The following is a 13,007-nucleotide window of genomic DNA, read 5'->3' on the forward strand; positions in this document are numbered from 1 at the left end:
CCTTCTCAGAAGCAATGATTCAACTGGGGCTTGCATTGGCAATGTGGAACTTCAATTTGCAAATATACAGGGCATTGTATAATTTGTATTATTTCTTTATGAAAGTGAGTGACTTCTTAAAGTCATTCTCAATGACATTGAGGGTGCAGACAGTGCAATTCTCAGACCACAAGACAGAAAAAAAAAAAAAAAAAAAGGGAGGACAGGAGGACAGGACTGAGTTCTCATGGTTGGCTGGACAAGGAGTCCTGTTTTATGCTTTGCACCAGGACCCATGACAAAAATGTTACACTGATAGTAATTCCTTACAGCAGGCTGGCACCAGCTCCAGCTCAGGAAGTCTGGCAGTGCATCTGTTCTTTCACAAAGTGGGATCCTTGAAGGATGTGAAAGCCCTGTCAATGTTTTTAATTTTAATTTTTATATTGCTGGTACAGTCAGCTTGCCTGGGGAAAAGGAATGAGGCCTCCACCCCATTAAATGTGGGACAGTCAGAAAGGAGATGCTGCACCTCCCCTGGAGGAAACAGAGAGTATCTGGCCCATTTCCAGATCTGAGTATTATCTTTGCATGGACAGTTCCCTAACATTCCTATGACTTTTACTAATGTTTCCTAAGCAAAAAGTCTAACAAGTGATGACCAGATTACTTAGTTTGAGTGGTCAAAAAGTTTGAATGAGTTTGGAAACCAGATGCTTGCAGCGATATGGAATTTATACAAAGACTATCAGTAGGTGGTTTACCTGTCTGCTTTTGAATTAATTAAATTTTTTCCATATTTCCAGAAAAGAAACTTTTCTTTGTCCTTTTAGGGAAGATTGAGGCTTGTTGTTGTTTGAGGCTCATTTTCTTTTCGACGTGCAATAACAGTTTTTCCACCAAGGATATGCACATACTTGGTGGGAGCTGGAGAAAGTTTAGATTCATGTTCTAGGTCTGCTTCAATGCCCCAACATAATTTCAGTGCCTGGGAGGGCATGGGAGGTCTCTGGGGGTAGACATGGCATGGGCTGTGGGAAGGATGAGCAATCACTCACCACAGAAAACTATGAAATGGGAGTACAAATTAGAAAAACCCATTTTCTTGTCATCTTGGGTGCTGTGCCTGGCAGAATTTAGAAAGCGGTGGTGCTTTGTGCTCAGTAACCTGAAAACTGATAGTGGGAACAATCAGTCCTAGAGCCTCCCTACTCAAATATACCAGTCTCATCCTCATTAATTAAATTTCAAAATGTCTTTGGGAGCCTGAACTGTGTTGTACCAGGTTTCAGGGTTTTAATTGAATGATTAGTCCACCCACCCACATTTTCTAATCGGTCAGACAGAATTTTTGAGTTTATTTGCCTTTTCACTGCACACAAAAAACTCAAAAATTCTGTCTGACCGATTAGAAAATGTGGGTGGAGTGGACTAATCATTCAATTTAAACCCTGAAACCTGGTACAACTAGTCTAGGTACAGAAACACAGTTCAGGCTCCCAAAGACAGCAATTATAATGAAATACTTAATAATATAATCACATTGTAAAGAAGGTAAAAGAACAGCTTGTTAGAAACTGCCTAATGTTATTTGATAGATGATATTTATCTATTTTTAATTATATAAAAAAGACAGGCACCCAGCTGTTTTTCACCTTTGGCAGGGGATAGAACATTAGAAATTTAAGACATTTATGACACTGTAGAAACCCAGGCATGCAGGAAAGAACAGGCAGAAGCAGAAACACCAAAACCCTGGCAGAAATTCCCAAGGTGAGTTCTGCAGGGCGGTGGAAAATATTCCTGCCACCAAAAAATCACCTTGAAGAAAAGTGTGGGTAATTGTACAGGAGTTGGGGAGCAGAAAAGCCTTGATAAAAGCCAGTTTTGTAAATATGACCAAAAGGCAAAGAAAATGAGGAGGAGAGATCAAGTTTTCTACTGACTCCCACTGACCTCTGTTCTTACATGCTCAAGAAGAGCTTTTTGCTGAAGAAGATGTCAGAATACAAACACAGTCTGTCTGGAAAAACCGCTCTCAATTTTTTAAGACCACTGACAAGTGGAGATAGAAGTAAAAGCTTTCTCTAAAGGAAGGGACTGCCAAAATTATATCAAATTTACAACACAAAAAACAAATTTGTTTTTCTGTGTTATCAAAGAACATCCTGCTGCCATGCTTCAAGCAAAAACATCCAAATTCCTGAACCAAACCAAACCAAGCCAAAACAAAACCAAAAACACCGCAAAACAACAACAAAAAAGAAAAACTCCAAGAAAACTCAAGAAATAAAACTAATGGAGGCACTGAGTGAACAGCATTCCTTCCAGGGTAGATCTTAAAGAGCATTTGCTATAACCCTGATTGTATTTATAACCTAGAGTACCAAATTTTCTAGACCACATGACCTTGACTCTACCCTACAAATAATGACAGAAGTGCAGTCACTCCATGTTTCTGGAGTACATTCTAGAATAAATGCCATTATCTGGTGCAAGGCAGGGACTTCAAAGACCGTAAAGACATTTTCTTTCTTTCTGCAAGCAACTTATCAGCATTCCTCCTGCGAAATTACTGGGCTTGAGAGGATTCCAGATGTGTTTGGGGCATCATGCTGCTTTTGCTCTAAGCTATTCTGCCCCTGGCTAGAGAGCCACAGTGACAACCTGTTCTCCAGACAGAGACTGTCTGCCACCTTAGATGGCCCCAGATCTCACACAGCCTCACAAATTGCCTTAAATACTGAAGTGCCAAGGAATAAGACAGCCTTGGAATGTGACCTTTAAGTCGTCCTAATAGAGAATGTTAACATTATCATTCCTATGCCACTAATTGTTCTTTCTTTTTACCATGGCACCAGGAAATTTTATTTTGACAGAATAATTTAGCTCAGGCACGAGTCTGCTGAATCTGTCCTGCCTTGATTCCACCTTCCTGGGGGGCTTTTTCAAGGAGAAAAAGTTGTCTTAGCAAAACAAGTGAAAAGCAGGATCCAGAGTAGGCATTGTAAGGGTAGTTATGGCAAGAAGTGAATTTTCATCAGATTTGGTAAACTGAGGTCTCAAGCCTGTAGCTGAAAATGAATGTGTTACTTTTGTCTTTGGGCAATGGAGGACTTCTGGAGGAGAAGGAGGTTATTAAAAACCAAAAAGGAATGGACAAAAGGCATCCTAGATCAGCCAAACACACACCTCCTTTCCACTGACCACATTGATTAGGGACAAACTGGCTGTGATGAGAGTCTGGGCTTCTGAGTGGGGCATAAGCATTTTGCACACAGACAAAATAGCTCAGATGCCCACAGACTGCAGGTGAATCCCATTCTCGTGGTTTGACTCAGCTGCCAAAACCCAGGGGTTTACACATACATATAAGATTTGATCTTTAGGAGCCTTGGGACAGAGCGGGTATCTCTTTAATTAGCTGGATTGAAGTGTTCTGCTCCAAGTTATCAGTGTTAAGAAAAGCTTAAGAAAGGGAGAGTGTGACTACTGATCTTTTTATTCTATTACCCACCAGAAGTGTCTAAAGATGAGACACCCTCCATTACTGCTGCTGGCACTATCTCCCTGAAAATACACATATTTTGTTCCATTAATAGATATTTCTCTCTGTTTAACACCAGCTCCCAGATGGATCTGAGCTCCACAGAGAGAAGCCTGTAAAGGCCTATATTACACAGTAGGTTTTATGCATGGGTAGATCCACAGATTTGGGAATTATTTTAACCCCAGTTTATCAAGACTGATTTTATTGATTTTGTTGCCTGTTCTAGGTGTCACTGATTCCTTTACTTGCTGAGCCTCAGTGTCCTAGATTCAGATTACTTCACAGAAAGGCAGAAAGTTTTATTAGGAAGCCCCCTGTTCCTGCCCAAGGAGTTTGGGTTTCTCTTGTGCCATTTTCAGTTCAGGCTTCCACAGAATTTCCAACACAGGGAAACAAACATTGGATATAAGACATCATCACCTCTTCACATAAGACAAAGACTAACTCCTGTGAACCAAAAGCTTTCCACTTTAAAGGCTTTTAACTCCTGCCAGAGAGAGAATTTTAGGGTAGGTGGACCTTGTCCTCACACAGTAGATGTTTGCATGTTCTGCAGCTGGACAATAGTTGCAAAAGTAAATTAAAAAATATTTATTCAAATATTTATATTCAAATATTATTCTGTTATTCTATTATTCTATTATTCTGTTATCATAATATTATTCTGTTATTCAACTCAAAACAGGCATTGGTAGGTAAGGGTGTTTTTCAGTGCTCTGCCCTTCAGAGAGTTGCTTGTCATTTATGCAGCCAAATTGCTTGAAAGCATCCTGTAAACTCTCAGAATATTATGTTAAAATACAAAAATTGGTTCTTTGCAGCATCTGGATGTGCCAGTAGTAGATGAATTAAGGCTACATACATATTAAGAAATGGCAATTAATGTCAGAACTTCAAAATGTATCTGAGAATGAGCAGTTCTTGAGAATTTAAACACTGAATGTACAATGACCTTGAATACTTCCCTGAGACTTAAAGTTCTCCCTTTAAAACTGCTTCCCACCTTTTTGTGTGCCTGTCCAGGGAGATAGCAGATCCATAAACAGCAGTAATTGAAACCAGTGTGAATTTCTTGAGTATGACTAATCTTTACCATTTCTTAAAAAAAAAAAAAAAAAAAAATCACCTAGTCCCAGCCAAGATTTTGTTAATTTTAATATGAGAACATCCACACCTATCATGTCTCCCCTGAGGTCCTCCCAGGCTGCTGCAGAAATGGAGTCTGACATCTATTGTTTTGGCTAGAGGCTGAGGATGTGAATTCCTCTGGCTAATTGCTTTTTTGGATAACCTACAAAGCACCAGGGGTCAGATTCTTGGGCTGGTAATGTTGCCTTGGCTCAGTGCCCTCAATCCCATGGTGGGGAATCCCAGGAGGAGAGTGGCACCAGGTTGTTCCTCACTTGAGGCACACACATTTCCTCAGCTGCTGCTACGCCTGGCACAATCTCTGCCTTTTAACAAATCTAAAATGCCACCATCTTAGGTAAATCTTCCCTCCCAAAAAACCCTGTGATGATCTGTAGCCACAAGGCTGCCATGTCTGTGATATGTGAGATTGTCCAGCTGGACATTGAGGAAAAGGAAAAACAAACTTCCAAGTCAGCACTGGTCTGCGTCTCACCCTCCTTGTGTGATGCTACCATATAAACACTTTAGAGTAAAATCATATCTGCCTGGAGGTACAGGTGAATATCCCTAAAAGGTGTATCCTTCATCCTAGAATTATTTTTTCTGGAAATCATCACTGGATGGTGCTGCATGGAGGAGTTTTCCCCCATCAGTTTAGGGAGACAGGCAAGGAAAGGGAAACACATGTAGCTCTTCATCCATGTTACCAGAAGGTGAATTTTCCTCACTCCTCAGCAGAGCTTCACTCTCTGAGCACACAGTGCTTGATCAAGATGAGGTTCTGCCCCTAAGAAAGGCCCTGTGGCTGTTTTTGGTCACTAGTGCCACAGAAAAGGGCAGATTTGTGCCAAGAAGCAAAGTCAAAGTCAGTGAGCTATTAAGGCTGTTCTGCAGGGCTCCTGTGGGCTTTTCCTCACTCACAGAGCCCAGAGGTTTTGCCTCCAAGCTGCAGGTGGAGGTGGGAATATTCCCATAGACCTTGCCTTCCAAACCAAAACTCCTTTGTTAAACACGCTCTGTCTAAAGCAGTAAAAATTATTAAGAAAAAAGAATTGTCAGATGTTATCCAATAGCCAAAAAGGAAAAAAAAAAACAAAACAACCCACCCCAGACCCCAAACCTAAAGCATTTTGTGCTCGGAGAGGATACACATGGTGTGGGGTTTGTGAGGGACAGGGCAGGGTGGTGTCACACGAGTGTCACAGGCAGCCAGGCCAGCAGTGCCACCGTGCAAGTGATGCCTTGCAGTGGCCACCTGGAACAGAGGCTAGAGAAGATTGAGAGAATAAAGTGGGCATTTATTAAAGGCCTTCAATAGATACATCTTGGGCAGTCAGAAACCTCCAAGGGACTACACTGGGATGGATGATGGTCACGAGTTTTTCAGGCAATTATAAGTTTGGTCCATTTACATATCAGGGGTTAATCTTCCAATTACAGCTTCAGGTAATGAAGTTATTTACTCCCAGTTCATTTCTCCCCAGTTCAGTTTTGTTTATACTCTTTGGGCCTGAGGCTGTGGTGCGTCCTTGAATTTCAGCCCCAGAGGGATTGTTTTTTCTGATCAAAATGTGGAGACAGTAGTTAACACTCTGTATGGAGTTTACAGTTATGCACTAATGCAGCACAGGATTTGAAAAACATAAAGGCTAAAACCTTAAGGCATCAGAAGGAGCACCCAGCTGACTCTCCCTGAGCCCAGACTTGGGCTGATGTGCTCTAGAGGGAGCCACATCTGTCCTTGCTGTCCCAGATGGAGGTCACCAGCCTCCCAAGCTTTCCAGGAAAGAGGGAGTGGCTGCAGAGGCTTGAGTTACTGAGCGTGGGACCACCTGGGAAAGAGAGTGCAGCCAGCACTTGTCCTACCTCTAGGCACTCCACAGGAAGGATTAAGGGATGCTGAGTTGGTTTTGAACTCCCACCCAAGCTGGCTGTGAAGAAATGGAAGGGCAGGCAAGTAAACATGCATGTTCTGATATGGAAAATTGGCAATAGCATTTCAGTCTGTAGCAGAGGTTGGTTCAGGCTACAGTATTTAGATCTGGACTTGAAGCACTTCAGGAATTGTGCCTGTTTGGGGGTAGGGGACTGTTTTCAAAACTCACACCTATACCCTGGTTTTGACTGAGTATGCTGCAAATTTTATGTGTTTCTAGCTCTGATAGAGAGAGGAAAAAAAAGAGGAAAGAATTATCTCTCTGCATTTGAGAAAAAATCATATTGATAATGCCATCACTATTTGATGATAGGGGGGAATCCTACTCTCTTGAAAGGCAAAGTTGGGAAATAGCTATCTTTTATTTCAAGGAATCAGGTTCATAAGGACTACAGCCATAAAACACAACAGCAGCCCAAACCCTCCACATAAAACCTCTTGTATTTTATGCCTCCTTTTCTATTTCAGGTCCTCATTTGCCTAATTACTTCTCAGAGGCTGGCAGAGATTTTCCCTGCAGCGCTGAGCTCTGCTGACTGCAGAGACCCTACCTGGCACACTCAGTTAGTGCGTCAGCATTCTAGGTGGAAATGAATGAAAAATCAATCAGGGCAACTGCAGTGGTAGCATATTCAACTCTAACCTACTTTGTGCATGGTTTCAAACATTTCATTGTGTGTTTAGGCATCTTTTAAAATGGTAAGTGGATCTGAAGTAAAATTGATCTTCCTAGTCAGCCTAATAAATGTTTTGTCATCTTTACTGCTTCACTCGAGCAAATTTGCCACCCTGACTGCTAAGTTAAGCTGCAGACTTGATCGAAATGCCAAAACCTACAAGAAGATTGCTTTAATCTTGAAAACCTATCACCAGCAGATTGCATCATGCAGTGGATATGGATACAGTGATAGAGCTTTGATTGTTTTAATTGCATTTGCAGACCAGACCTACAGTAGGTCTGGAAAATCAAAAGTACACCAGAACCTCTTTTGAAACACAGGTACTGCTTACGTGTGGTCTTGCAAGGAGTTTGGCTTAGGCATATTTGTGCACTTTTTTATTTTTTTTCTTGTTGCACTTCTGCACAGGCAGAGTTAAATATGGATTGTCAGTTTCACTTAGTTAAAGTCCACAATAAAATGCTCCAATATTTATGCCTAAAAAATTAGCAGCTGTTGTAACTTCTGTCAGCTGAGTGGGTTCAATACATTAAAAAACCCTCACTGCTCTAACAAGTTGTGCAGTGCAACACTGTAAAAGGTTTCCAAAAATTCACAATCCTCTTTTTATGTGGTGCCCTTACAGTGAAGAAGATTCTTTTGGCTATAAAGATGAAGAGTCTACTTTTTCTGGTGCTCATCTCTGTCTGTTGGGCTGAACCTCACCCTGGCAACTCAAGTCTGGAACATGAAAGAATTGTTCACATTCAAGGTAAGGAAATAAGTGAGAAAATACCAATCTCTTCATATTGCTGAGGGAAACAGAATAATGTGCTTAATGATCCTTAATTCTTTTTTTTTTTTTTTTTTCATGCTGTCACACTGGTTTTTAAATACTTGTGTTACTGGTGACCAAATATTTTCTTTTCTGGTTCTGTTGCATTATTATTTCTCCTAACAAAAGTCAAAAAAAGAAAGTTGCACTGTTTTATAGCATTTAGTCACAACCTTGCAAACATTAGTGAGTAAAGTACAGCATGATTTAAGACAAAGAGAAAAAGCATGCATCCTCAAGTAAGAAAAACAACTGCAGTGGGTTGAAATACTTCAGTTTATTGTAGAATAGATTTGATTTTAAGAGGTCTGCCATACACAGTTCTCCACAGCACAGAAATTTATTTCTGTGGTTTGTTTAAAAAGGCTGAGCACATCAGAGATCATAATTGGGCAATGTAAACCAGAAAAATAAAAATTAACTTACCCTGAAAGAAATGTGTCTTTCCTCGTACATTTAATTCACACTAAATATTATCCTGGCTTTGCATAATCCTGTTTGGTTCATGTTTGAGTCCCAGAGATTATAGCTGTGGCAGGATTTGAGCCTGCAGCACAATGCAGCTGTTTTTTCAGTCCCAGCTTCAGTCATTGAGGGTTATCCTGCATAAGAAAAATCAGGGGGTTTATGCAGTAAGGACAGGCACAATGAACAGGGATTTTCCTCCTTTCACTCCTACCTTCCTTGAGCCTGGCTAAAATTAATTTTGCAAAATTAAGAAATGCAGAATTACTGTCCCTTCCATCTCTCTCTTACTCTCTTTCTCTCTTTAAAGTTTGATTTCTTCCTCTCAACAGCCAGAAAATTGTGCTGTTTGAATGTTTGTATAAATATGAATTACCAAGCTAGAGGAGGGTACCAGGAAGGGCTGAGTGTTCAGGAGTTCACACGAAAGTCACAGAAGTTAAAGGAATCCTGCACATAATAAAATAGGGATTGTCAAGGTCAGGCAAGGAGTAACAGATAGCTGCTCTCCCTCTGAGGAGACTCACAGGATGAAGGTCAAATGAACGTGTTATGTCAAAATTAAGACCTATCACTGCTCTGAGATAATGAGCATTTTTTTTCCCATGGCAAATTTCAAATCAGACATCAATGTCTAATAAATATATATTTTGCCTTTCCTTGTATAATGCAGCTTTTTATCTCTGAGCTTTACCTTTTTGGAAAATTAAATTACTGTAATACTCAGCACTTTAGTGTAATTCACTAGTCATACATGTCAATTGTTACTAAACCAAATAGTTCAAAGCTAATAGAAGTTTCCAGCTGAACCCTTCTCCCTCCCCATGAAAACTCACCTGTACCTCAAGAGTTTATTCCTTGAAGGAGAGCTGGATAAAGATTTAAATTTAAGCTGTACCACAAGCCCTGTCCAACAGCTGGTTCAGGCTCTGAAATGCACAGGCAGACCACAAATCAAAGAGGCTGAAACTGCTTGAGACGTGGCATTTTTGCTTCTGATTTTTTGCCATTCCTCTCTGCATTGTGGAATCCCACCAGGGATCCCTCTCTGCCCAATGCTAAAAAAAAAAATAATTAAAAAATAATAAAAAAATAAAATAATAAATTAAAAAAAATTAAAAAACTTTACACCTGGAGATGGGGTGGAGATCAGGGAACACTGTAGAAGATGTTCAGGTGCTTTTTTTATCACATTAGCAAACCCAGCATCTCTCTCCACAGCTGAAATCCAGATGTGTAGCTAGGGTTACATGCATGGGAATGCCTTGGAATTACAAAAGGTGTGTGAACGTTGTGTATTTAAGTACTTACACAGAGGTGAAAGGGATTTCCTGAGGCAGAGAGGGAAATATTCCCCATTCTTTACATCATGTAATCTCCCATAGGCTGAGTTTAATTTGTTAAAAAGCTGGTTTCAGATATTCTTACTGCAAAAGAGTTCTGCACCCTACTTTTCTGATATGGAAAACACCTTCCTAATTCTCCATGTTTATATTATGGTCTGATTCTTCTTCTGCTGTTGTTCTTTGGCTTCCAATACTTATTCTTTAAAATTCACTTTAAAACATGAATAAGATAACACCATATCTCCACAGCCATAATTTGAGTGTACTTTTTCAAATTCTTCTCCACGAATATCACCTCCTGATTACTGTACTAATTGGATACTGTAACCTGATAAAATCAGGAGTTCATCTTTACACTGGTTCTCATTTAATTCTTACTCCTTGAGTGCACTCAGCCAGGACTTTATTCCAGATAAAATCCTCATTTGGCCTTAGTATTTCTGTTTTCTAGTTAACAATGCTTTATTCTTCAGACCCTGGATGAAATTTGCTGTGCTGCAGTGCTGATCAATAGTCTATGACAGTATTTAGCAGTCAGTCTCCCTCACTGCCACTTGAAATTAACAATTACAAGTTTTATATCACTACTTCTATATTACTAATATACTAGACCTCAAAAAGCTGAGTTTTGCATTCAGTGTTAAATGTTATCCTACTTTTTCCACCTGTCTTTCTTCAAATATTTTAAATACCTCCTCTACTCCCTTCAGTGCTGCTTAATAAGCCATGTGAAAATTTTGTTTATCCAAAAGTCACAATTACCTTATAAGGTAAAATTAGTGGAAATATTAGAGAAATTGTACTGAAGGCAGTTCACTGGCCTCTTTCATATTTTTTTCCATATCATTTGATTACCTAAGCTCCAAGCAAATGATACATCACATTCCTCAGCCTTATGCATTTGTTTTTATTCTATACCTGATATCAGATTACTCTGACTTTCTTTGGCAAATATCTGCTTCATCTGCATTCCTCTTTCTAGTACTAACTATTCCTGTTGTTCAACAGCTTTCCCTCAAAATTTGTTCTAAAGTCCTATTTGCTGCTGAGATTAGAATAATTAGCTACTTAATGGTTGAATTACTTTCTTTAGATGTATTTTTTATTTTGCTGCTGTTCAGAAACACCTGGTACTGTGCAAAGTGACATGTGGGGTCACAGCTTCACCATCGTGTTTGCCACACCCAGGGCCAGTAGATCTGAGTACAATTTTCTGCCCCTCCATCTGTGTAAAATCTCCTGACACCTCTCTCAAACTCAATGTTTCTCAACCAGAACAAACAGTGTTTCATGAATTGTTATTGTTCTACAATTATACTTTGGACACAGAGTTTTGCCTTTCAAATGTCCACTGTCTGGAAAAGAGTTTTCTTTAACTTTACTAAACACTTTCCCAATCTCTAACACTGCCATAGAAATAGTTCTATGTCTGTGTTCTCTTTTAAACATTTCAGTTTTTCTCTAGAAATGATTTGCTGATTTCATCAACAGCTCTGTTCCTGCTGACAGTGTCAGTTCTGGCTCCTGATTCTCTCCTTGTTGGTTAATGCAGTCAAGTTGGTCTTGAGCAAAATTTCTCATCTGCAAGAGTTTTAACTCCCTACTTTTCACAGTGTTTTCAGCTTATTTCCTCTGTCCCAATTGCTTTTTTATATATATTTTTTTTCTCCTTTGGTTTTATTCTGGTATCAGTGAACAGAATTTATAAAATACGTAAAGCTGCATTTTAAGTCATTTGTGTCTTTATTTTCTGTGCTGAAGCCTGTGGTAGATTTCATGGTTTTGGTCAGGCTGCTCTGTTATCCCAGGGTGCTCTACCCTACCCCCTTCCTCTCATAGTTTGTCATTCCAGTCTCACTTACAGGGATAAAAAAAAAAAAAAAGAGACAACTGTATTTAAATGAGATGTGTTGTCCCCTTGCCCCACACCCCAGAAAAACCCTGTGTGCTTCATAAGGGAGACACCAGTTTCACCCTTCAGAAAAAGCACAATCATAAACTAAATGATCCAAGTGTAAAAATGAGACTGGAGTGTCCCCACACCACATCTATACCCACAAGAAAACAACATTATTCCCAGTATACCAACGTAGTTAGAGACTCAGATTATTTTTCCTGAGGATCTGCAAAGTCTCTCTGAGCCATGAGAGAGGATGACTCCTTTCAGTGCTCACTTTGTCCATCTCTCTGATCTGATCATGGTGCTGCTCCCTGACCAACTATTAAAAAAAAAAAAAAAAAAGACAGGGCACCCCTCAGAGATAAGAGCACTCCCCTGGGTGTAGCTGCTCTGAAAAATAAGCAGAGTTGACTCAACCACCACAGTAATTCCTGAGTTAATTACCTAAGGGGAGCCAGAGCCTTCAACATGATGTCAGTTTCTTCAGGTTGTAGAAACACAAGAAAAGGCAGTGATGGGAACACAAAGTTTGGTTTGTGGAGGATCAAATGTAACACTTTAGCTTTCCTCTGAATGTAAGAAATTCATATTATGCATCATTTCACTATGCTTGAGTATGCACCCCTTTGCCTATCAAGATCTCTGCACAGATTTATTTATACATACCAAAAAAATTATTTCAACATGCACAGAAAACTTTTTAATGCTGCCCAATTGGACCAACCAACCAAACAAACAAACCAACCAAAACCAAAACGCTAAGCACACCCAAATAAGTTAAATCAATTAACCAATAACAAAAGCAGAGGAAATATTTGAATAACTTATTCTCCAGTATGATGAGTGTTATTTACAGTCCTCTTCCTTCAAATCAAGTAAGCACCAACAGACACAAGAATCTGAGCAGAGCTTCTGGACCAGCCAAAAACATAAGAGATTAAATACCCTGCTCATCTGACCTCTCACACTAATTCTTATCTGCTCAAGATAATCATGATTATCTTGATGCTTTTCCACTTTACTTTTGACTTCTTTCCTTCTTCCCACCTTTCTGCATTTTTTCCTTTTTCCATAACACTGACATTTATTTCCATTTTCTTGCCTTTGTGTTTTCTGCTTTATGTCTGGGTTGGGGTTTTTTTTCCTGCCTTTTTGTTTTGCCATTCAGGGCAATTTCAATGATGCCAAAATGCATTTTGCTGTCTC

At 39.7% G+C, this 13,007-nt stretch overlaps 1 protein-coding gene across 1 annotated transcript in view; it reads left to right on the forward strand.

Moving 5' to 3' along the window:
- Positions 1–7,927: 7,927 nt before the first annotated feature.
- HAPLN1 (hyaluronan and proteoglycan link protein 1) overlaps positions 7,928–13,007 on the forward strand; it is a gene marked incomplete at its 5' end in the record, with an annotated part of 29,844 nt that continues 24,764 nt past the window's right edge. The window contains one exon of the mRNA XM_083884299.1: positions 7,928–8,027. Within this exon, the coding sequence (XP_083740425.1) occupies positions 7,928–8,027 (100 nt within the window). The remainder of the gene's footprint in view (positions 8,028–13,007) is intronic.

This window comes from Zosterops lateralis (genome assembly GCF_965231275.1).
Source record: "Zosterops lateralis genome assembly, chromosome: Z".
Classification (NCBI taxonomy): Eukaryota; Metazoa; Chordata; class Aves; order Passeriformes; family Zosteropidae; genus Zosterops; species Zosterops lateralis.